This window comes from Sinocyclocheilus rhinocerous, unplaced genomic scaffold (assembly GCF_001515625.1).
Source record: "Sinocyclocheilus rhinocerous isolate Xijiao unplaced genomic scaffold, SAMN03320098_v1.1 scaffold327, whole genome shotgun sequence".
Lineage (NCBI taxonomy): Eukaryota > Metazoa > Chordata > Actinopteri > Cypriniformes > Cyprinidae > Sinocyclocheilus > Sinocyclocheilus rhinocerous.
This window is the reverse complement of record NW_015649610.1, coordinates 591,946-619,053: the sequence shown is the minus strand read 5'-3', so window position 1 is coordinate 619,053 and position 27,108 is coordinate 591,946. Positions and strand designations below refer to the sequence as shown.

At 37.0% G+C, this 27,108-nt stretch overlaps 1 protein-coding gene across 3 annotated transcripts in view; it reads right to left on the bottom strand.

Moving 5' to 3' along the window:
• Nucleotides 1-26,715, bottom strand: part of LOC107710926 (zinc finger protein GLIS1-like) — an 83,905-nt gene extending 57,190 nt beyond the window's left edge. For all 3 annotated transcript variants that reach the window (XM_016515813.1, XM_016515815.1, XM_016515816.1), the window contains exons 1-2: nt 26,647-26,715; nt 989-1,178 (exon numbers count right to left, since the gene is read on the bottom strand). In XM_016515813.1, coding sequence (XP_016371299.1) covers nt 989-1,178; nt 26,647-26,662 — 206 coding nt within the window. In that variant the 5' untranslated portion in view covers nt 26,663-26,715. The remainder of the gene's footprint in view (nt 1-988; nt 1,179-26,646) is intronic.
• Between the last annotated feature and the right edge of the window lie 393 nt (nt 26,716-27,108).

Genomic DNA, 27,108 nt, shown 5'->3' with positions numbered 1-27,108 from the left:
AAAAAGCAAATACTTGTTTGTTTTTTCATTAATAATGGTACTAATATACCATTTAAAAGTTAAGGATCAGTAAGATGTTTTTGACAGACGTTTCTTATGCTCAACAAGGCTGTATTTATTTGATCAAAAATAGAGTAAAAACAGTAATATAGTGATGTCTTCGGTGTCACATGATCCTTCAGAAATCATTTTAATATGCTGAAACTATGATATTGGCCCAGTTGTTTCAGGATTCTTTGATAAATCGAAAGTTCAAAAGAACAACATTTATTAGGCGATTTTCTCAATATTTAGATTTTTTTTTTTTGCACCCTCAGATTCCAGATTTTCAAATAATTGTATCTTGGCCAAATTTTGTCCTATCCTAACAAACCATACACCAATGGAAAGCTTATTTATGTATAAATCTCAATTTCGAAAAAATTGGTTTTGTGGTCCTGGGTCACATATGTATCTTTATAAATCTTTTGTAAATATATAAATGTCTTTACTGTCACTTTTAAAAATAAATGTTGGGCCGCCACCATTGCTCGGACGGTCCAATTCCCTGCGACCTGCTTTTAAACAAATGAATGCTATCTTGCTTAATAAAAGCATTAATTTCTTTCCAACCAACTAATAAATAAATTAATAAATAAATCTCACTGACCCTAAACTTTTGAATGGTAGTGTAAGTAGGAGGAGGAGGAATCACTGGTTGTCATGTCACAAAATAGCAATGTTTCACTCATGAATATTAATTAGACTATGCATAAATCACTAAGATCTTTCACTTTCATCAAATAAACAGTCAATGTAATGTACATCAGATCTGTAGTAGATTATTAGCTCATTTCCAAGTCAAAATTGAATGAAATAACATTATGCTTAGCAAATGTTCAATATATATTTTAAAAAGCACATTCAGTTACTTTTTCATTCAGTTACTTTTACATTCGGGCAACTATTCTTATTGATCAGTCCAAGTGTTGTGCTGTGCTAGTCTCACCTGGCGTCTCGATGGGGGCTTTCCTGCAGGTGAAGGTTCTGTGTGGGCGGTTCACAGTGGCTGCTGTGGTGGTACTGGGCTCCAGGCTGAACTGGCAGGGTCTGTCCACAGCGCAGCAAAGTTCCTTCTTCTGCTGTCAGCTCAGGAGTGCTTTCCTTCTCTGAACAGAATGAGATACATCCCCCATTCACTGAAAGAGGTGGAAAATACAACAGCTATATTAACATTTACAGATTTTTTAAACCATTCACCAATCTTTTAAACCCATTGCATGACTTTCTGGAGTGCTTCATTTTAACAATGAGACACAGTCAATGTCATTGCATAGGGAGAACTCTTAAACTGAGTGTAGCAAATGTAATCAAAATACGGTTTCATAGTGTTTGAAAATATTTCCAGAAGGAAAGCTGACACTCTTTTTGAGTCCAGTGTGGGTGACCACATTATTCAAGTTTTTTACTAACTCAATTTTGTAATTTAAATTTACAGATAGGGTTGAATTGACAAATGCAACACAATTTCACTGAGTGTAGCAAATGTAATCAAAATACGGTTTCATAGTGTTTGAAAATATTTCCAGAAGGAAAGCTGACACTCTTTTTGAGTCCAGTGTGGGTGACCACATTATTCAAGTTTTTTACTAACTCAATTTTAGAAATTGAATTTGCTCGCAATGATGATATTAATAATGCAACACCCAATGGAGTCTGATCAAAACCAGCATCTAAACATGTGGATAAAGCCAAACCAAAGACAAAGGAGGTTCGGTAAGATATCGTTTCCAAGTACACAAAATGAAAAGGTGACAAGTAATTGCTATAAAGCAAACAATTGTGAGGGAAACAAAGAAATGAGTGTTGAGAGGCGAGAGGCGAGAAGAAGTGAGAGAAAGAGAAAAAGAAAGATGGAGAAGGAGGTCACAAGACACGCAGGTCCTGTTAAAGCACATGCTGGATCCACTCAACTCTATAAACAGAAGAAACACACTTTTTCACATCCATTCTAGTTTTCAAAGAACAATAATGGTTGTTTATTAAATCTTGGATCATTTTTTCTTGGCTTAGAAATCCCACAGTTGGAATGTCAAACTGTGTTTGTGTATAACATCACTGCTGGCTGAGCTAAAGCCAGGGCTTTCTTGCTTCATCTGGAGAGGATTGAGAGGTTTGTCAATGACGTTGGAATAGTTTGTTTCACACTAAAACTAACATTCTTTTAATTACGTCCTCCTGTTCTTTCGTCCCTTAGCAAGCTACTATGCTGTGAGCTCATTTTAAATAGAAATTATACATGTTCAACTTATTTTAGGCTTGATTCCTGTATGTAACACTGATAATCGGTTTCACAAGACGTCTTCAAATGCCACAAAGTCAAGTAGAAGTAAACTATACTGCTGATGTGAGGTGCAGAGAGAATATAGCCAGAAGCCACAGGAATTTTCAACACAAATCTGTTTTACAGATTTTCAAAATTGCTCAATATCATATCTGGGATGCAATTCTTGCCACAAGAGGCAGCTTGTGAAAACAGTTTTGCTGTGAGCCATTTAGCTAAGACCCTTTAACCCCCAAAATAGCTATTTAAGCAACCACGAGGAACAGAAGACACAAATATGCTTTTTTGTTTCAAAATAACAGTAGAACCTTTGAGGCACTTTTGATTACAAGCATAAAAACGATCATGAATAGCAGATGAAATGCCTTTGCTGAAGGTGATAATTGGAGTTTAGACGATTGTCCCCAATCGACGCGCTTGTGCAACACAGACATGTGCACATCCAACCTGCAGAAGATGAGGCAAATGGCTCAGTATCAGAATACTTCACACTCCATATGCTTCTTTTAATGTATCATTGTCCAATTCCAAAAAAGTGCTGCCAAGTTACATCAATTCAGATCCAAGTTTGCATTAAAAGACTTGCTCTATACGGAGAGAATTATGGGAGAGGTTTAAAGATATGAAGCTTTGTTACATTAACAGAATTAGTCACGGCAAGGCTGCATAAGAGAAGCTCCTCCACATTTGGAAACTTGGACAGAATGTTAGATTGGATTTATATTGAATTTGCAATGGTAATTCACTTCTGGGTATTGCACTTGGTTTTGGTCAGAAGGTGGGAGTCTGTGAAAGCTCCAGTTGTGAAAGCTGGGACAATGAGAAAAAGAGAGAAAAAAAAGAAAGAGACAGATTTCAATGCTCTGAGAGCAGTGGAACCCACAGCCTTCTTGTACTTAAAACATTGGTATCATCAGATGCATGACCGAATTTATGTTTTCTTGTATTATAAAATGTTGTTTAAGGATTTTATCCCACTTTTCATTGATAGAGACAGTAGAAAGGGGATTTTAGGGGAGGCCAATCTGCCACAATACTAAATTGCATTTTTCAATAAAAAAATTTAAAAAATAATTTAATACTCTATGAAAGTGCCATTTGAAAATCAAATATATTTTTTAGAAGTATAGGCATGCGTTCTCTTTGAATTAGGGACAGACTGGGGGCACTGGCACAGCTGGAGATCTCACTAAAACACTTACATCAGACGGATTCTCGTCTCACCGGCTTCCAGTGACACACTTTCTTCCCCCCATCACCACAGTCAGCAGGCCCGTAATCGCACACAGTCCGGACAGTCACACAGCCTTTCAGTGGCCTGAACGTTTAAAGTATTTGAATATAAGTGAATCGCTATCACTTTACAATAAGATTTACTTTATTTATGCAGGTGTCCTGAACAAACAATCAACAACAATTGGTTTATGTTAATAAAAAATATACATTTCTATAATATAATAGAAAAGAATAGAATAGAATAGAATATTATAATATAATATAATATAATAATTACAGAACAATTATAAATATGCTGCTTGAAATATGAAGCACGGCTGCAGGCTGAAGCACAGCAATGCTTTATGTCAACTATCCAGATGCGGACATGATACGTCATAAAAGGTCTTGATATATACACAACAGAAACCTCCAAAAGAGCTTTTTCGCCCAGACTTTTTGTCTGTATCTCACACAGTGAAATCAAACTGAGATGGATGAAGGACAAAGAACACATTGGCTCTCATCTATACCTGGAGGACAGACAGAACACAGAGAGGATGTTTCTTCAGCTCTCTTAGAAGATCTCTGATCCTTGACCAAATGTAAGCCAGGGTAAAGGAGGGAGCAGGTTTGCAAGCATTCAGAGGCTATTAAGGAATGACAATCTTGGGTGTGAGATCACTGCAGTGCGGTGCCAATAACACCTGAGGGCAAAGCAGAGCTATGTGATGAAGACCAGACTGGTGTGCTGGCCCACAAGAACACAATCACAGAGCAGAAAAACACTTCCATTGTATCCTCGTTTCACGTGTACAAAAGAACAAGGCTTTTAGACTCTGGGCAAATAACAAAGCTGTTTTATATGACAAACACTCACATGCTATATATCCATCTTATTCAGACTTGTCAACTTTTAAAGAGGAACAGAAAACACTTCCCATATCTTTTGTTGACATCAGAGTCTCTGCTTCCAGTCAAGCTCTGCTTTATTTGGTGCAAATTCATCTGTCATTTGGTTAATATAGTTACAAAATATTTGGGGAAATTAAAAATACAATATTTGATTAATATAAATTTAGAAAACTGTCAATTTGTCATGTTCACTTTGCATATTTTCAGAGTATGAGTGTGTTTGCACAAACTTGCATCAATTATATCAATTATATAAAAAGAAAAGAAAAACTTTTATTTTTTTGCTCACTGATTTTACTTTCTACACAGTTCAGAAGTATAGGGTCAGATTTAAAATTTTGTATGGTGTTTAAGGCGTATGTAAGGTTTTTTTTTTTTTTTTGAAGAAAGTAATATTTTTATTCAGCAAAATTGAAGTGAAAACATTTAGAATGTTACAAAAGTTGACTATTTCAAGTAAATCCTGTTCTTTTAAACTTTCTATTCATCAAAGAATCCTGTAAAAAATATATAAATAAATAAATAAACAACAAATAACTAAATCATGGTTCCACAAAAATATTAAACCGAAAATACCTTTTCTGATTTTTTTGCGAGTGCATGTCTTTCTGCAAATATCTGATGTCAACAGATTGAAAAACAGATTTAAAATCTCATGTAAACATATTTTTCCTGTATGCCAGAGTTATCAGGGTATTGTTGTGCTTGTAAACATTCAGCATTTGATTTTATGAATATGTTGTTGATGTTTTGTTTGATAAACAATTTTATTATTACTGGTTTGAGGCCAAATGACCACTTGATGTCCAAAATCAAAACTGGAATCAAGAAAAGCTACTTAGAATCACTGCTTTACTGTAACATACAGTAGGAGAAGACACAGTGCAACCCCACCACTGGACCATGGGGACTCCCTGCATCTGATCAGCAGATGGGTCGGCCATTATTAAATGTAATTGGTGGTAATCTTAGGTGATTTTTTATTTCGGTGACACTTCATTTTCTACAATTCTCGCCTCCTGCCTTTCAAGTCACCTAAGTGCAGCATTAAGTGCTGGAGTGAGACCGAGCTTGTGCCAGCATTTAATGTTTTCAAGTCTTCAGAGATGCTGGCAATGGAAAGCAGATGTCCCGAAGACCCTGGAATACTGAACAAGACGGGGCTTCAGAGAGGATGGGAGAGGGCTGTGCGTATGCGCATGTGTGCCAGTGCACGTATGTGTGTATCAACTCTAATGCACGTCAAACATGTAAGTCTACAGAACAACAAGCTGCCAAAACCACAAGATAGATGCGTCTGGAAATGCACTGTGACATTTCTACTCAGGCCACTTTAGCACCATAAATCATAGCATCCACACTTAAACAGTTAATAACGATCAGAACTCTCTGATGCACTCTTCCTCTTACATTCGCTGCTCTTTTTCGGCCTTATTAACTCGTTAGTGGGGCTAGCTAAGATGGGCATAACTATTACTAGTGTTCATTACTAGGGTTAGGGATTAAACGTTTACATCTGTCATACCTTAAATCGTGCGGCTTGTTGAGAAAAGGATCTGAGATGCAGTTTTACCTGGTGGACCATAAAATGAAAAAAAAAAATCCTATAGACTTATATCATGTGACATTATTAAGGCTTGGGGAGCAAACCACCTTGCAACCTCCAAAAACGATCTTCGATTAATATGCTAAAGCACAAGTTTTATTTCCTGTCTACATAAAAAAATAGTTACTCCACATCCCATCCAGTGTTCTCCTCCAAGGCTATGAATACAAACATACATGTATGAATGTATAGTCATTTCAATATTGTACATTTTAAAGCTAAATTTAACTTAAAAATAAAAAAAATTCAATATTTTTGCACTGCCTTGCCTTTTTCTGTTGCTCTACGACTTCCATTTGATGTGCATGCATAGGTACACGTTTTGTACAAGTTATGACATTTTAATTAAACATTACAAGGTTAAAAAAGTCAATTAAAACATATGCATGGTCGAATTGTTCACAATACAGTTTATAATATGCATTTAAAAACTAGATTTGTATTTGGGTGAATTTTCATTTCATGCTAACTTTAAGTGTGAAGTGTACAGGCGACTCACTTGCTGTCAGAATGAGCATTTATGAAAAATGAAAATACTTGCATGAATTTATAACATAGATAAGATATATATATATGACAGTATACACGTACCAGACAGGAACTGACATGAAACTGCATGTGAGCATCTCTGAAGCATTTAAAAATGCTTGGATCTTAATCTTTTTCAACAGTAAGTTGCTCTGTGGCCATCCGCCATTTGTCAAATGTGTATTTTTCATAAAAATGTGTTTTGTAAAAAAAAAAAAGTGGTGAGTTTCTCATTGTGCACTGCAAAGACCTAATTAATTGAAGATTAAATTTGTCTTTCATTATTCATTTAATCGATTACTTGATGCAGCCCTACTTAGAAAACCCTAACAACATAGCAACACCCTGGCAACCATCTACACTCAAAAAAAAGCCTTTTTTATGATTGACGCAATCTAATTAATAGTAGAATTCCAAATAAATTTAATAGATTAATCCATACGCAATTTAATTGAATTATTGATTAAGGATTGTTCAATTATTTAATTAAAATACTTAAGATTTATTCAATTTGATTTGATGGAATTTTACTATTATTAAATTGTGTAAATCTTAAAAAAAGGCTTACATTTTTTTTGTGTGTACAAATTTCTATTATAGTGCCAAAGATTTCACATTTTCTTCAGAAAAATATAAACATCTAGTTTCTGTTCCATATTTTATTTCTCTGCTTCTCTTGCTGTCTTTTGCTTTCCTTTCAATGGTCCTGTCCTCTCCTCTCCTCTCTTTTTTTCTTTCAGAGACCAGGTCAGCAGACTCCTGAGCAGTGGAGCTTATACTGGATTTTCTTGCAGTCTTCAACACGACTGTCCTGTGCAGATGTTACCTATTATGGACGAGAGCCTTTTCCATGTTTAAATCTCATAACTCATGTCTATACTTGTGTCTCCACACAGGGCCGGAACTTATTTGTTTGCTTAGTAATGAAGGCTTGATTGAAAACCTGAGGGTACAACAAAATGAAAAATAACAAAGTCTGGGGAAAGGTTCCCTTAAACAGGTGCCTGGCCCTGCAAGGGCAGAGGGAAAAACTCGATTCAATTACGAGGGCCTGAAATGACTATGTTTTTCTTGCTGGATTATTGGTACCACCAGACCAGGTTTTTCATGAGGATGAAATTGGTTTGTTATGCCAGTTTCTGTATGAAGACAAATCTTGGTTTGTGTTTCACTTCTAAAGTCAAAAATCTCACTTTTAGCAAAAATATATTCTTCAGCCAGTGTTTCATATCAAAGGAAACAAGGTACACTAAAAACCAAAGAATATGATGCAACCACATGAAAGGTTTTACTTTCAGTTGCACAGACAAAATTAATTTATAAATAATAAGCTTAAAGATCTGCTGTAACATTATATCTGCACAAGAGTGCATCAAACAAAAGAAGATAAATCGTTTGCTCGTGAGAGGGACAGACGCAGCTGGCCACTGATTTCGTAATAGCCTCGGCTCCTAAAACAGTCCGAACTGACCGCAGACTACTGAACACAAACAAACACAAAACACTGCCTGCACTACTCCTACGGTTCAATGACTAAACCACACGCTTGGACAAGAGAACCTTATAAATCAAGCCTCACAGTGATTAAAGCATTACACAGCCATTTCAAAACTGTAACGCACACACACACCTAGGCAAAAAAAAAAAGCAAAAGACAATCTGTCCTGCCTGTGGTCAGGCCAGTGACAAACTTCTTGACGTGCTTCCAGACATCATGATCAGTTGTTGATGTTCTTCCATACCTTTATTGTAATTACTGGGTTCCACTTGGGCATGTCACCACCTGCTGGTGACTGGCTGTCACTGGAGGAGCCTGTGAGTCTGTCCTCTGTGGACTGACGTGGGTGGATCTGGACCACCATCACTTCGGTTTCCAGTAAGCTGCGGGTGAGGCTGGGTCAGGGTGGTGCTGGAGAACCTGGCAGAGCTTTGGCGGTACCCATTGTGCCAGAGATGGGGTTCATGGCTCCAGCTTTTCAGTTTGTAACGGATACGCTCTCATCAAATCAAATAAGATACAATGCAACTCCTGCCACCTAAATGACTTTTACAACTGTCCAAATCCACAAGCATTTAGGTCTTCTTTTTCAAAATCAGCAGTCATCTACAATGCTGCCATTATGATCATTTTCTTCAGTCATTTTGATCATAATCCTCATCAAAAATGTCAGACCTGGTCACCATCATCTGACGCCCATGTTAATGCCTCATTTTGCCGAAGCAAGGTTGGTCAACTTTGAATTGTGGGCTTGTTTCCAGAGCTAAAGTCTCATGGAAGAGGTTTAGAGTCTAATGAGACATTAGCTTCAAAAGGGGATTTTGTTACCATCACAGGACAAATAAATAAACAAATAAATAAATAAACAAACGGTATTGCAACTTTTAAACTCACAATTGTGAAAACTCACAAGTCAGAATCTCGCAATTGCAAGAAAAAAGTCAGGATCTTAAAGTGGCGGTTACCTTTTTAATTTTTTATTCTGTGGCAGGAACAAAAAAAAAACAGAATTGCAAGACGTAAACTCTAAAAGTAATTGCAAAATGTAGACTTTTTGTGAAAAAAGTCACAATTGCGAAACAAATTCAGACTTGCGAGACGTAAACTTGGAATTTCAGCAACAACAAAAAAAAGAGAATTCTGAGGTTTTTTATATCTTACAATTCTGTTATTTTCCACCTCAGAACTGTGATATAAATAGTTGCAATTCCCTTTTTTATTGCTTTAATCCATGGAGGAAGCATGCTTCCATAATTCAAAGTGCAATCAGTCAACTAACATGATTTTCTATTGTTCTATTCAATTCTATTGTCTTAGAAAAACTAAATCTCGTCATGTCCCCTTAAAAATAATGCAGTACTCAGAATCTCGCAATTGCAAGAAAAAAGTCAGGATCTTAAAGTGGCGGTTACCTTTTTAATTTTTTATTCTGTGGCAGGAACAAAAAAAAAACAGAATTGCAAGACGTAAACTCTAAAAGTAATTGCAAAATGTAGACTTTTTGTGAAAAAAGTCACAATTGCGAAACAAATTCAGACTTGCGAGACGTAAACTTGGAATTTCAGCAACAACAAAAAAAAGAGAATTCTGAGGTTTTTTATATCTTACAATTCTGTTATTTTCCACCTCAGAACTGTGATATAAATAGTTGCAATTCCCTTTTTTATTGCTTTAATCCATGGAGAAAGCATGCTTCCATAATTCAAAGTGCAATCAGTCAACTAAAATTATTTTCTATTGTTCTATTCAATTCTATTGTCTTAGAAAAACTAAATCACGTCATGTACCCTTAAAAATAATGCAGTACAAAAACAGAACAAGAACAAACTTGTTTTACAACCAACAGTAGTAAGAAACGGGTTCCCAAATAAAGTTCTCGTTTTACGGTCAACGTACAAGATGAGGTTACTGGAAAGGATTTTACATCCGGCCCACTTAAATCTATAGAGAGTGAAATACTGGGGTTGATTACAATGTAAATGTGTCAGTAGCACGGGGCTGCGGTACATTCCTGTGTCTTGTGCCGTAAAAACGTACAGCTTTAACATGAAGACTCGAGGTTCCTCATCACAGGCTGCTGTTCTGGCTTTTATGGGATCTTGACGGCTCTTTGGGGCTCTGTAAAAAACTTTGGGACCTCAGAGGTCCTGCGATACTGCTGCAGTGAAACTGTATGGGTTGCATTACATTGTTTCTGTTTTGTGTGTGTGTGTGCATGTGTGCACCGTATGTAGAAATATGTGCGCATGCGACTATTTAGTTATTCTAAGCTTTGAGACAAGACAAACAGGCCATGTTTGAACAGAAATAAAGCTTTTCTTCTTAAGCAAAATGCTTTGGCTTCTCTTTTTCCACTGTGAAGTCATATTTAAATATTCCCTGCAAAGATCATGTGAAATTAATTCCATTTGCAAAATATCTTTTCACACTAAATCAGGCTGTCAAGGTTGTGACTTAATAATAAAGTTCTCGCATAATCCTTATTATGAAAACTGCCCTTGCAATTAAAAGTGAAATGCAGTCTTGTACGGTATCCAACGTTCTAAGCACAAATTCCTGTATTGTATGAGTCAAGGCTAATATTTTCATTTGGAGCATTCCTAAGGTATGACAGCTAATGGTCAGCACGCCATTTCCAATAAATACATGACGAAGGGAGTTTTACTATATACTCTCAGCCGTCCTATTAGCTTGAAATAAAAGGCAAACTGACCAAATCGACTAATACAGAGTCTATGGCTGTCCTGTCACTGTCTGTGGCACGATCTGAACACAACTGTATTGGCCCACATTACCGAGTATGGCGTTCACTTTAGGCTGCTTCCAATATTTACAAGCAAGCCTGAAACTGTGAGAGAATTCGATTGAATGCAGATGGTAGGAAGTTCCACTCAAATGACAGTGGGCAAATTCAACCGCAAAACATGAGAGGAACCTCACAAGCACACATTGCATATCCTCTTTCCAAATGCTAGAACACTTGTCTGAAGCTAAAGAAGACTGTATTCATACATCGTTACATTCAAGACACTGATAATGTTACAAAGGACTTCTATTTCAAATATATTATTCAAATTTATCATGGTTTACACGAGTGGCAACAACCGTTTGGGAGACCCCTTTGACAGTTGCAGTTTAATGATATAAGTGCTTGTAATTGAGTCGTAAATAAATCGAACAATGTTTGACAACGATTATATTGTTTTCTATGCAATGCAATTCTCTACGGGATCCTTTGTTTTTAGATGGTAAAACTAGATGGTTATGTGAGGAACACAACAGCGAATCGTATTTCATTTCCTATTTTTTGTTATGGTTGTTTTAGTGGAGGAAAAAATAATGGAAGCTTTCTTTCAGAATAAGACGTTCAAAGCAATCGGTATAATTGGCCTGGCTTTGAAGTCTCTGGCAGGGATCAGGATAAAATCTTACTACCAGACCCACACACTGACTAGTCTTGTTGATTAAGAAATGACTTGGTTCCACCATATTTTCTGAAGGCTTTTTTTATGAGACATGATTTGCTTTGACAACAGGGGCAGAGAAGGAAAAGCTTTTATTTTTATTCGATTATTCATCTTGTTTCATGTTTCCCGCTTCAAGCCCCATGCTTTCCTATTACAGTGTGCTGAGATGACCAGTCCAAGCCGAAACAAGAACATAATCCCTGCTGATATCCCCAAACTAATGTTATCTGCAAATTCACAGCAGATGACAGAGCTGGCTGTAATCCGCAATGATAAACTAACTTAGTCACTATCAAAGCTCTCTCTCAGTCAAGCATCATGGCCATGGTTAAGACTGTTTCAGGCTTTGAAGAACACAATACAGTAATTCAGCCCGAGGCAACTTCACAAATAAATATAACTGTCAAAATTGAGTCCATGCTGACTCTTGATTCTTTCTAATATGAATATTGCATCAGAGAGCTCAAAATCAAGAACTGTGTTTACAAGAACATAATTTTCCAATTAAGCTCCAGATTTTGGTCAAAGGAATATTTCACTAACAAATAAAAATTCTGTTATCATTTTCTCACCATTTTGGCATTCTAAACCCACATGAATTCCTCTCACGGATCACACAAGGAGATAATTTAAAGGCAATTTTCCATGCTTTTCTCTATGCAATTACAAAGAAGCTTCAAAAGGGTGAAAGAATCACTATTAAGGCATCCTAAAAGTGGTCCAGATGACTCTTGTGAAGCCATACAGTAGCATTGGTGCATTTATGGGAGAAGTAGCGATGTCTGATTCTTTCACGAATCATTTTTGAAAGTTGGGTCTTTTCAATTAATCAATTAATTCGGTTCACAAAACAGGTCTGAATGATCCGTTCATGAATCAGACTGATCCATTTGAAGAGTTCAGCTCACCGATTCAATAATCCAGTCACACCTTATTAATAAATAACAACTTACATTTTGGTCACAGTATATACAGTAGTTTATACACTGCCGTAACACTAAAATGTATGCACTAAAAGTTTGGGGTATGTATGATTTTAGCAAATGGCTGCAATATAACAAAGAGTGAAAAATTTAAGGGGGTCTGAATACTTTCCGTACCCACTGTATATATATATATATGTGTGTTTTTTTTTACATTTATATAAATATACATTTATAAATAATACAAAATAATATACATAATAGTATATATTAATACTTATATTTAATGCACCCTTTCTCAATTCATAAAATTTTATTTTTATATTGTTATAAAAAAATAAATGCTGTTCTTGTTAAATAAATGCTGCTATTTTGAACTTTCTATTTATCAAAGAATCATGACAGTTCACGGTTTCCACAAAAATATTAAGCAGCACAACATTGATATTAATAAGAAATATTTCTTGAGCACTAAAAAAAGCATATTAGAATGATTTCTGAAGTATCATGTGACACTGAAAACTGGAGTAATGGCTGATGAAAATTCAGCTTTGCCATCACAAGAATAAATTACATAATTAAAATAATGAAAAAAACACTTATTTTAAATTGTAATAATATTTCCAAAAACTGCTGTTTTTACTGTATTTTTAATCAAATAAATGATCATATAAAACATTTAAAAAACTAACTTTTAAACGGTACTCTAAATGTATACTGTATTCTATACAGTCAACCTTCCGAATAAGGTGTTTCAATGATGCAGACAAATTGATATAGAAATATTCTTGTATAATTAAACAACCCAATGTTTAATATGTAAAATAACTGACTTGTGAAGTTTAGAAATAAGCACAGGGGACCTAACAAACACATTTCATATTCTCAGAATACATCCACAGGGATGCCTATGTTTTTTCATCACCCTCAACCTGCATAGAGTTTCAAACCACACATATCCCTGAACGGAAGTGGGCAAAACAATGTGACTCTTTTTTGTTTTGCGGGGTATCATCCTCACAAACCAAAGGATCACTCTAAACCGACCCCCTTTTATAGCTCCCCCACAACTCCTGTCCCGCTCAAGCCCCTGGTAACACGAGAAGGGACGGATCAGCAGACAATATACATCATCACACATCAAACGGGGCCCTCACAATACAGACGTCCCCTGAGAGGAGAAGAGAAGGTAGGGCATCCGTCAGCACAGGAGCCCCTGGTCAGGAATAACACGCCGGCTGCCGGTTTGAGTAATGAGGGCTGAAGAACCGAAAAAAAGCAAAGCAAGGGTGGCGGCATGCATAAAAAAGCAGGGCATCATGGGGTGATTTTAATGGAAATTCTTTCAGTATATTAGTCCAGTGATAGGGTTTGTAGGGGAAGGTGCTAAATAAAGGGGTATTTATGCAGACAGCGTGTCATATCCAGCTGAGGAGATGGGCCCACCATCAGCGTGGTTTAAGAGCAAACCTATTCTCACTGTGCAAGCATTCGGTGGGGTTTTTTTTCTGCTTGCTTGATTGCCATCTTTTACTTAACTACATGTGGTAAACAACGTCATTACAACAAAATGCCTTGAGTTATGGCTCAACTAACAAGTTCACGGTTCGATTCCTGATCCAGAGCTGCAGAGTTTGGCTAATGTATCATAAACAGCGCTGCAAGTCAGTCAGCTAGTGTTTTGTGGATCTTTATTTCCTCTCAGGGCTGCAAGCATGACTTAATACCAGCATTTTCACACAACCTGGCATCAGCCGTGCATTTATGAACTATAAATCATATTAATTTCATCCCCGGACTTTTCCAAAAAAGACTCCAAACCCATAAAGAGTTTGTTTTCCATTTCACTCTGAAAGAGCTTTGAAATGCAAATATTTGTTTTCTTTGAGAGCAAAAAACAACGAAATATGAATTCTTGCCATTTTACATCATCGCTAATACAAACATGTTAAAAATGGGTCCATGGTGGGTTCCTACGGTCTTTTTTGTGTGCTCTTAAACGAGTGAGTTTGGGCTGGCAGTAGTGTACATATCCTAATGATTTGCTAGCCAATTATTGGACTTGGTCCCTGCTTTCAGAACTCCTGAGGCTTGTAGAAAGCTGGCATCTACAAACTGTACAAGCGCGATTTGACGTGCAGCCGGTGGTCAACTCGCCATCGCCAGTCTATCGGCAAGTCTAATAAGCCTTGATGACATGCTACAAACCAAGATATTTTACAATAGTTAGTGTCATTCATCCTATAGCTGACGGCATTTTGCCTTGGAGTGATTTGATTTGGTCTAAAAATATGTCATGTATTTCCTTTATGTGGACTGCTGTTTGTTCAGTCAAGGTTGTGTGCATAATTTGATTTTTAAAACTATCTTTTAAGGAGTAAAAGAAAGAAAGTGTCTTATTTCACAGTGGCACATCTAGTTAAAAATATTAACTCACTGAACAGTTTGTGCTCTGCAAGCACTCACACATTTTGAATCCATTTATCAAAGAATCACTCATTTATCATTTTAATGGATTTTAACATTAAGCGTTCTGGCGTGATCATGTACGTTTTATCAAAAAGTACAAGCAAGCAAAACGAGTCACTGAGATAATGATGAGAAAGCATGTACAACATCGAAAACACATACATCGAAAGCTATTACGCAAGTCTTTTTTTGCTGGCTTCCCTACATTTTTCTGCCATCAAGTAATCCTCAAAGACAATCCTTCTATTTGCCACTGGAGTCAAGTCAAAACTATATGGAGTCAATTAAAGCACAAAGTGATCTGAAGATGTGGCTAACCCCATGTAAACAAAGATTGGCCCTGTCAGCCCCTGCTCTGCTGGTAGAAGCTGTAACTACACCATTTTTCTTCATTGACATACATTCAATAGTACTTGAGTACTGTAACAGAAGAGATTACATATTAAAAAAAATTATCACATCCTTTGACATGCCATTTACAGAGCTACTTAAAAGATTTAAAATTTACATTTTGTGAATCTGAATTTTAGATTTAAAATTTGACATTTCACAAAAGTTAATTTTTGTGGTAGCCTATATTTTATAGTTTTGAATTAAAATTTTAGAGTTGTTTCATTGTTGCCACATCATCACACGAGATTTCACTAGCAGTGTGACTGGCCAAAATCCTCAGTTCAGCTAGAATTTTTGAGCTATGTATTTTATCATTTTAAATCTCTTCTTAATGTAAAACTTGAAGATGTAACACTAGAATCGGAAAATATTTGCAGCTAATTTCACCTAAAAAAAAAATCTGCAGTTTAAAAATACAAATCTATCAAATGTCATAAAAGAGTTCAAATCTCTTAAATATCACGTTTACAATTCAAATTTCTAAAACGTAAATTAAAAAAAAAAATCCATAGACACATTTTTTTAAAGGTCACATGACAAGGATTCAAATTGACAAAAATCATTAGCCATGATTGCTAACGGATAACTTTCTCTAGGTAATTCTCTTGACATCATGCGTTAACTTGGCAGAAACGTCAATCACTGTAAAGGCTCACAGACTTGTTATGACAATACAATCCTCTAGGCAGTCCACTGTCTCCACTCGGTAACATCCTTGAAAATAAGTGTGCCGATTCTAAAGAGAAACCAGAGCCTCCAGATGAGCGCGAACGTCTCCAGTAAGGCTCGCTCACATTCACAGTGTAACCCTGCAGACAGAAGGTATGTGTTAGTCACTGTTTGATTCAGACATATTTTCGACGAAGGCTCATTGAGAAACAGGGGCTGTTTTGACTCGGTCATCTTTGAGAAAGCCTGGTCTTGGAGACTAGCGGCATTTGCAAAAGATTAGCGGGCTAGCTCTCATCTACTGTGCTCGGGTCAGGTAGAGTGCAGTAAGCAAACAGTTATAATGCTGATATCTCTCCATCTACGCCGGGCAGGAACATTCCTACAACATGGACGGCCCTGTAATCCAATTAAGGCCCACGAAAGATGTGACCTTTGGGCACGAAGGTTAGGTTTTCAGGTATCCCGAGGCAAGATTTTTGCAACGTAATGCAATTTCTTTATGTCGCAGATCAGAAAATCCCTTTTGATGAATCTTTCTACCGCAAGTTCCCGAGCATTAAACTCTCAATCGATCTTTCTGTCAGCGTTGAGAGCGAATATGCTTTGTCATTGCGGGAACAGGCCCAGTTGGGGTGCGTTCGCAGTGTAACACAGCGAAAGCAGATCACTCTGCCTTAACCTATCATTAGCCAAAAGAATAAATGCAAACCAACTGTGCGAGAACAATAAAATAATTTGTCAAGGGAAAAGGGTGCAGATAAATTCTGGGACTCATTTTCCAGCTGGCCTGAGAAGTGAAATCGCTGGCCAAGTCCACAGCACCTGGCTGTCAGGGCTTTCATACGGCCTTACTTCATTTCAGTTTTTAAAAAGCAAAGCAGTTAGGTCATTCACAACACCAGTGCCTTTTTTCTGTATTAGTCAACGTTTGACTTTTTAGGGCAAGAATCAAGTAAACAGCAAAAAAAGAGGACAAAACGAACGAAACATACCACAGCTCCAGACAGAATTTCTCTTTTTTTCTCCTCTGAATATTCTTGTCAGAAACTGCGAGTGATATATAACAACTGTTTCCTGCTGCCTGTGTCATCTTTTTTCTTTAAATAGGAACCTTGTGAAGTCGGGCGTTGCTTTATGTGTAGATTTAGGAGCGCTAGCAAATCAGTTATATGGTAAAGCGTAGCTTCGTGGACCGGCCCTGCTGTAAAGCGCGAACGTGGAGCCAAGGGAAGGCCGTAAATGTCAAGCGCGGTCTGGGCAACAGCGTGACCTGGTTCTGATTAGGCTGAGATTGTTTTCGTTTCCACTTTCTCCACGGAGATATTGAGCACACATACACTCATCGCTTCCATTTCCATAAGATCCAGCGATGTCCAACCTCCCTCACAAGTGTTAGTTCAATAAGAAACACACGTGCATGAGACATGAAGGTTACGTGTGACAGACGCGCTCAACATGGATTCCTCGCTCCGTCACTTACAAATGTGACCTGGAGGTCACCAGGCGTACTTCCCATTTTTCCAGTACCGGTGACGTTCCTGTCTTTGACTGCTAACAGTAGCGTCCCTTAGATATCTTAAAGGGATAGTTCACCCAAAAATGAAAATTCTGTCATTAATTACTCTCTTGTCATTCCAAACCCGTAAGACCTTTTTGCACAACGAAAACAAAAATAATGACTTTATTCCACATTTTCGTCTCTACTGCGTCACTTGTGGACGCGCGTTCACGGCAGTACCATGACGCGAGAGTGTGGCGCAGTAGAGACGAAAATGTGGAATAAAGTCATTATTTTTGTTTTCGTTGCGCAAAAAAGTATTCTCGTAGCGTCGTAACATTACAGTTGAACCACTGATGTCACATGGACTACTTTGTCAATCACCTTGGTACTTTTCTGCATCTTGATCGTGTAAGGACCCTTGTTGTCTATGGGAGGTTCTGAAAGCTCTCAGATTTCGTCAAAAATATCTTAAGTTGTGTTCCGAAGATGAACGAAAGTCTTACGGGTTTGGAACGACATGAGGGTGAGTAATTAATGACAGAATTTTCATTTTTGGGTGAACTATCCCTTTAAAGTGTCTAAAGTGATGGTATAGTCAAACTGATTAGCACCCAGAAATGCAATCTATAAGCACACGTCTGGTTGAAAGAAAAATCGAGCAGTCTGCCATAATGGGATGTCTTATTTCTCATATTAATGGAACGTTTGACAGTGGAATTAATGCTATGTCAACACTTGAGAAGTATCTTAACGTTTATGGTACATTTGCTGCAGCATGATGAGTATGTTCTCGCACACACACACATGCACATAAAGGGGTGACTCCAGTGGAAAGTTTGGCACAGGCCGAGTCCTGGAAAACTCATCTGTGAGATTGTGGTGAGGGCTTAAAGGGTGAAATAGTGGGGGAAATATTTGTGGTAGGTGATAAGTCAGCAAACTCAGTGCAAATTGTAAAAAGCTGAAGTCAACATTCATTCCTCAAATTCCTCTCATCCTGTTAAAGGGCCGGGACGCATTAGTCTCTCTCCTCTCATGCTCTGCTTTCTCATGAGCTATTGCAGCCATATCTCAAATGCTTTATTAGGGATTTTGGTTCTCTTTATGTATTAAACTGTAAGGTTCGTTACACATTCTACATCTGAACTGCATATTTACAGTATTTGGCATCCATATTAACTGCATTCACACTGTCAAAGTAGGCAGCACAGTGCTGTGGCACTGAGAGTATAGTTTCAGCAATAAGACTATGTGGGATTTAAAGAAAACACACTGAAAACACACTGTAAACCTACCAATCACAATCTACTAATCACCAATTATTTGAAAAAAGACAATACAAGTTCTAGAATTTAATTATCCAGACCAATTCTTACAGTGTTTTAAGAAATAACTATTTGAGAAAAATGCCATTTCATGTATGAATAAAAAGTGAATTTCAATAATAAATAAATACATTTAAAACAGTTTACCCAAATGGTTTATTTACATGTTACACATACATTTTAATGACTTTTTAGAGGTAGTAAACAAATGCAAGTCCAATAATTTATTATTATAATACATTAAACAAAGCAAAACAAAAACATGATAACATAGTTTACTATTAATTTTATTATTATTATTATTATTATTACAAATAATTTTATCCTTAGCAACACATTGTCAGCATAGTCTGATTTTTTTCACAAATCAGACTATACTGGTTGCACTGTATGTTTTTGAGTGATTAAAAACAACCGCACATACTGTATAAGTAATTTATTCTGGACTACACTGTGTAACTTTCCCCATGTCTGGCTTTAAAAATTCAGAAAAAACCTGGTCACTGTAGTTGTATTGTGTATTTTATTTATGAGCTGCAAGGTTAATATCAGCTGTTCAACTCAAAAAACTTCTTTACCCATTTTCTCTCTATACAACACAATAGTGCCACTTAAAGGTGCAGCACACTAATCATTGCACAATTACTTAATCTTAAATAATCAACTAATCATTGCACACTAATCATTGGGTGAACAACTGGTTGCACTGTATGTTTTTGATTCAAGTACAGTAACATACAAGTTATTAATTCAGGAACTGGACTACATTGGTTGCTTTAAACATTTCTGATTCATTGACGCAAAATAATCATTGTTAGGAAATAATGTTTCTTGTTGCGCATTCTGTTCCAATCATTAAATAAATAGGCCTAATGCAAAATAAACTCCAGAGTATTTAAGCACGTTATTCCGTCTGCATCAGTGTAACCATACTTGGTTAACAGAATAAAATATTTTTCATTTCTGGTATTTTTTTATATATATTTATGTTTTAAATGTCACCAGTTATGAAGAAGAACTAGTTTGAAATTATTCTAAATGGTTATTCCCAAGTAACAGTTTTCTTAATTTATATCTATTTAAAAAATAAATATATAACCTAAGTAAAATAAATAAATACATGTAACTTAAAATTAATTTTAATTTATGTATAGAGCCACAGCACACACACACACACACACACAAGAACTCCGCATGTCTGCCATTGCTGTGACGTGCACGCCCTGCAGACGCAGTCTGGTCTAAATTTTTAAAAGGCACGTAACAATTATTGGTCAAAAGTTCTTGTATTTCACATAAAAAATTCCCATAATGTAAAAACAAAGTGAAGGATCAGGAAAAAAACAGATCGGACAGTGTGCATCGTGGGAAATTGTGTCCTCTTATCATTCGCCGGCATCTTTTTCTCCAAATATTAACCTGCCAAACTGCTGATTTCAATTTATGCTTTAAGTCTGAGTAAACACCCCAGAGCACTGTGTGGAGATGAGACGACAGAGTTGTCTGACAGAGAAAAGTTTAATAATGTTCGGTGTTCTTTTAACCTCGCTCTGAGCATGTCTCCGTCTGAGTAATCCAACAGCAGCTCGACGGAAACAGGAAGTAGGAATGCTCAAAGCTTACCGATTCGTGACTGTAGACTGTTCTGAAATGCCTAGAAAAAACTTTCAGCCCTGAAGGTCAGATGAATCTAATTGGACTGTCGCTAGACGCGACAAAAAAAGTTATAGCACAAAATTATTAGTTCCACTCCATGATGTCCATGATGTCTGGTATTCACAAAAATATTAGCTTTGTTGAAGAAAATGAGGACATAAATGATATTTTAGTGGTATTTTTATGTGCTCACAGCAAACGGTCTGTCTTTCGAATATTTATTAATGTCTGTCAGTTCCTTTTTTTGGCCTTTGAACTGCAAAAGGTCAAGTTTACTTGACACATGCTCAGCTGGGAAGGCAGTGAAATGTTATTTCTGTGGCTGTACGTAGAAGAACTTTACTAGACAAAAAGGCAATGAAAAACAATAAATACACAAAGGTTTTTCATCTTACTAGCATTCCCTTCTCAACCATCGTTACACGCACAACAGTATGAATATATAAAATTTACAGCCTTCAATGATTTTTAAAGACGAATGGCTCCCATCGCATAATCCAGATCTGTTCGTAAAAGTGAAGTGTTTTCATTCTAAACAATCTGCATTCAGGGCCCATGTCAGGTTATTAGCCATCAGAAATCCCTGAGCGTAATGTAATATTACACTCGGTTGGTGTTGGATCACTAGAGGACGAGAGAATAACTAATTCTTCCAGAACCCTGCACTTTATTAACAACCAGCAATAAAGTATATAAACTGCACTATTAGACTTTATAATGTATTTCATAGTCCTCAAGGGTCATTCCAGCCAATCAGATCGCAGACCGAATGGGCACTGCCCCATGGCAGCTTCCTGGCACGATGAAACTACTGAACAACAGAGAGGATATAACCGTGCCTACTGGAATGATTTCTACTCTCTGCTAATGAAGGAATAAATGTTTGCGCAGTTGTTTTTGACCACTCGAATGAAGCCAGCACTCGATTGGACAGCTGACGTGCCCAGACTTGTAAATAAGAAGGTCTAAGGACTGGCAGAAAATGCCTTATGAATCTGTCTACATTCACTATGTCCTCTGTATAAATTCAAGGTGGTTTGTGGGGCCAGATTCTGTTTGTACCGAGAATCTGCTGTAATCTTTGTGGTATTTCTCGATATAAAAGAATAATACTTATTCTAATAAAAGACCCACCAGGGAACTTGGCACAGGTTTTGGTATTCATATTTATGTTCTATTAAACAGGCAAGTGAACTGGGCAGAGTAGAAAAAACAGCTGTATTGGTACAAAGACCAGCGGAGTGTCAATCGCTATCCGTCACCTTTAACACTAAATCAACAGTGGATACGAAGGGTCACGGCCACCTAGCCGTCTTGCAGCATCCCGCTACGGGAAGCCGGGGCCCTCGTGTCCGTTTTAGGCCTCGCGATCAACGCCGCCACAAAGAGGATTTTTCTTTGATGGAGCAAACGAGCACCGGGCCAAGAACAGCAAGTGCCACTGTCGAAATGTAAATCAAAAAACCACCCGCGTGCACAGTCACACGCGCTGAGAAGTCTGGAGACGCAGTTGCTGCCGTCTATAAATGCATGAATAATTCGGACCATGTAGATGTGCGGTTAGCTGTGGCATGTCCCCCTGGCACAGGCCGAGAGCGAGTAGCCCCTTCATCTCAGTACGGAGTCAGGGAGACAGAGCGAGTAGGCAAAACAATCAGATCCATTTCACATGAGGCAGGAATTCGACCCCTATATCAAAATGCAAGAGGGAAAAAAGGTTGGAGAGTGTGGGCGCATTTTTATGAGTGATTCTCAAGACATGGTCCAAGCTAAAAATACATTTTATTATGACACACCGGAGCCAATTCTGTTTTTCCTCCGTTTAAGCCCAGGTCCAGAGCACATTTCCTCTGGTATTCCAGCGATATTTCGACACTTATTCAAACCAGATAATATTTTTTTAACAGAATTATTGGTTTGAGGGTTGTATTGGCAGGGCGAGGGTGCCCTTGAAATGAAGGATGATTCAGGCCGTTTCTTTGGCTTGGTATTACACATCTCACAAGCATAAATAAAACAAAACTGGACATTGCTATGACATCACAGGTGCCATAAAAAGCCTAAATTGTAGTTATAATCCAACCAGCAATAAAGGTCGCCGACGTCTGAATGTTTTACCTCAGGATTGATTAAGTAGGTTGAGGTTTTACATATTATTTGAAAAACAACAACGGAATGATCCCAAACCATAATGATTGAGCGTCACATGCTGTAATCTTCTAAAACCACAAGAGCAGCTTTCATCAAACGCTACTCGATTAGATTATAAAATGTTTTTCAAACTTTTTCCGCAGATTATGCCTCACCGACCGCATCTTTCTCTCAAAAATAAGCTCGTAAACTCCCAACCAAATTAAGCTGAATCAACACTCGAGACGGTCCTCTAGAGACCTGTTTGTGAGAAATGATTCAATGGCTTCCATTACAGCAAGCTGGCTCTCAAAGGCTTGGTGACTGACGCTGAAAAATGTTCACTTGTTAAAGGTTTGCTCAGTGATGTCATCGACCAGGATGAAATAGCACTGCACATTGATCATGAGGACTTTGTGAATCAATGGAACAAGCTGCAAACATTACAGTTTCCCCACACAATCAGTTTATCCATGCCTCATTCTGATGTCATAGGAGTTCCCCAAAAGACATGGGCCGCAGTCGAGGAGAATGTGTGGGAGTGAGAGCACAACTGCATAGAGATCAAGTGTGTGTAAGTGTGAGAGAGAAAGCCCAAAGACCAGAGAAACGAACGAAAAATGCTCAGGCGAGAGCAGGTAATTGCGCAGCCCACAACGGTTTACCAGTGATGCAACCACCGACGTCAACATTTTTTTCAACTTGAGTGCAATCAGCCACAGCAACTAAAACAAAGCAATCTTGTGGACAACACATGTTTACAGGAAGCAATAAAGCATCCACCTATAAATCACCTGAATGAGAACTTCTAAATCTGATCAATCTGAGGGTTTTATACTTTTTGGCAGCACCACACAACACATCCTGAGACATACTGATTATCAGCCAGGCAAGCACAAGAAACTTCATCAAGCTATAGGAATTCAACAATGAGTGCAAATGCCACATTTTACAGAGTGACCAAACGGTGCTGAGTTTGTATATGTGTGTGGGAGTACACGCATTGCCATAGAAACCCGGAACACTATAGCAATGACTCCCTTTAGAGTCAATTACTCATTTTTTCATGAGCTGAATCAACACTTCGACGTGGGAGTTTGTCTGCGAATACTAAGTATTACCTTGTGTTTAAAAAAAAACACAAGCACGGACAATCACAGCAACTCTGATAATCATAATCTCATTTCCTGAAAAATGACACTGAAGTTTTTAAGGTAATAATGGGATGAATTCAGAATGTTCGATTTAATATCATTCAGCTCAGAAATTGGAAATGTGTTGATTCAATGAAAAATGATCCGACTATATTTACCAATGCACCACAAATCAGTAGTTGACTTATCCAGGACACAGAAAGCCAAAGAACAATTTAATTAGGCATGGTAGAGAGATTTTGTCCCATCGGACAAGTGCTGCGTTCTTAGGATGTTCATCATGATCATGTGCGATGCCTTGCCAACTCACTGGTTGCATGGCCATAACTTTCTCATGATCTTGCTGAATTGTATGGTACAATGCGAATGCTGCTGCATTAAAGGCATCACCCAGATCACTTTATCTTGTATGATAACATGGCATTTCAACAAAACCTTGTCTAGATAAGAGCTTGAAACTACATGGTTACAAAACAATTACATAATTAAATAAGTGTCTTAGAAACATAAACTTAAAAGCTTCATTTACAATGAAAACAGCAACATTTAGTATAGCACATGCTGTATACTGGTTTCAGACATATACTTTTTGCCGTTACTTTTGCCTCATTTAAAAAAGTAGACATGCATAAGTATAAATTCGACAGTTGACCTGAATGAATAAAAATCCTTATAACTGAGACCTGAAAATTAGCTGCAGTACTATGTGCCAACCAAAAAACCTGTGCGAGAATAATGGGTGAAAAAGAGTATACTTCTTCAGAAAAACAAAAATCACCATTTTCAAAAATAGGTAGGACTTATAGGTAAGGTAAGTTTAAATACTTGTACATTTTCTTCCATATCACTTCATTTACTGTACAATCAAGCATGTTCTGCCACTGCAGTTGAAATGAGCACCTGATCAACGACTATTTTTAACGGATGAACTGTGGTCTATACTCAAAAACAAACTCACAGATGAATGCAGAATCATATAATCAATGTTTGATTGCAGTGATATTCTTTTATTTAACATTTAAAAATCATTTCACATGTCAAACGAGAGAGATAATATCTGTAACCTGTTCTCTGAAACATGTCAACAAGATCACGCAACACACTACATGCTTACTTCAAAATATTTCACAAAAGTCCATTCCATTCCTTTCCAGTATGTAGCATAAATTAGGATTCTCAAATAGGCATATCTAAAACATCAGTGTTCCTTTCTGTCAAATACATCTGAGAGACATTGAAATGATTCACTTTGGACGGGGGTGAGTTGTGGACCCAAGTCTCATAAATGCTGAGACAAACATTTGGTTTGAATTTGTCAGGCAAACATCATAATCAAACCCTCTGACTCTATTTTGTGACAAGGTATGATTACTAATATAAGTCAAATTTGTATAATCATAAGCTGAAGTAAGCGGTTAGCTTTGCCAACCCCCGCAATCCCACGCCATTGTAGCATCATCTAAACAGGGTGACCACCCTGGTCCAATACCAGAGAGCCCTGTTCTGAGGGATGCATGCTCAATTACAACTAACATGACTTGCAATAAGAGTGTCACATACATTTAAGCACATATAGCTACTAAAGAGCATAATCAATAGAATGTGTGTTCCTTCTCCAATGAAAATAGGGAGGTAAGATGCAAGTATTAAAATGATTTTGTGACTAAATGAATGAGATTACTGAATCACTCTTTATGTTTTGCCTACAGTGATCTCTCAGTGCAATATCATGGTATTCTCCTTTACTCAGCCTCATGCAGTAAACCTGTATGACTGTCTTTCTTTTGTGGAACACAGAAGATGTTAGGCAGAATGACAGCCTCAGTCACGATTCACTTTTAGTGTATGAAAAAAGATGCAAGGAACGGTGAGTGAAGCTGAATCACTAACATCTACGTTAGTGTTCCTCAAAAGTAATGAAGTAAAGTGTGGAACAATATGAGGGTGAGATTGACAACAGAACACTAATTTGTGGGAGAACTATCCCATTAAGGGATATAATAATGAATTAATGTAGCCAACTTAACGCGATCAAGTATTTTGTCAAAAGACAAACCGTGCGAGATTAATGTAACTTTGTTATTTAACCGTTTTTTTTAAAGGTTCCGTTACTAGGCTATGCGCGCCACATTTAACTTTCCTCAAGACACGATAACCTAGCAAGGAGGAAATGTGTCGAATTGTGCCAAAATACAATGCGACAGGACGATGTTCACAATTTTGCTTTTGCGCTTAGACGTTATTGTAAATTACGCCCACATATTATCACACACTCAAATATAGGCTATATCACCATAGATGTCAGTTTGAAACAGGTAAGGTAAGGTAAAGAGTGTATAACCTTTCCCTGAAAGGACAAGATCTGCATTAACTCAGTTTTCTTCGGCAAATGTAAAATTCTTTGTAGGCTATATCTGGCTGCTATATGCAACTAAATTAATTAATACATCCAATACATCAAATTGTATAAGTAGCCTGATTCATTTTTAGTTTTTATAATCTATTTATGTTTTTCTTATGTATTTATTTATTATAAATTCATTTATTTTATTCTTTTTCTTAATATATAGCTATTTTAAAACCATTAAAGGTTTCCAAAAACTAATGGCTTTGGGCTCTGTTGTGCAGATTGACATTTAGCATATGTTCAATTAAACGTTACAGAAGCCGTTGTAAGCTAGGCTTAAATTTATTTTAATGCTAAATATTTTTTATTGTTATTTTATATTTGCATTCTTAATTATGCGCAGCCATAGCTGGGATCATTTTAATCCATAAACCAGAGTAAGCCGACAAAAACCCGAAAAAAAAATCGGTAAAAAAACAAATAAATAAATACACCCGTAAAGACAAAAGTCCGCAGGTACATACCCTCTCCGGGTGACATGGTGAAACAGTGAAGTTTGGAGGTGTGATGCGCGTGGAGTTTGAGATCTTCAGATCCGCAGCGCGTATCGAGGCTCCAATACATCAAATTGTATAAGTAGCCTGATTCATTTTTAGTTTTTATAATATATTTATGTTTTTCTTATGTATTTATTTATTATAAATTCATTTATTTTATTCTTTTTCTTAATATATAGCTATTTTAAAACCATTAAAGGTTTCCAAAAACTAATGGCTTTGGGCTCTGTTGTGCAGATTGACATTTAGCATATGTTCAATTAAACGTTACAGAAGCCGTTGTAAGCTAGGCTTAAATTTATTTTAATGCTAAATATTTTTTATTGTTATTTTATATTTGCATTCTTAATTATGCGCAGCCATAGCTGGGATCATTTTAATCCATAAACCAGAGTAAGCCGACAAAAACCCGAAAAAAAAATCGGTAAA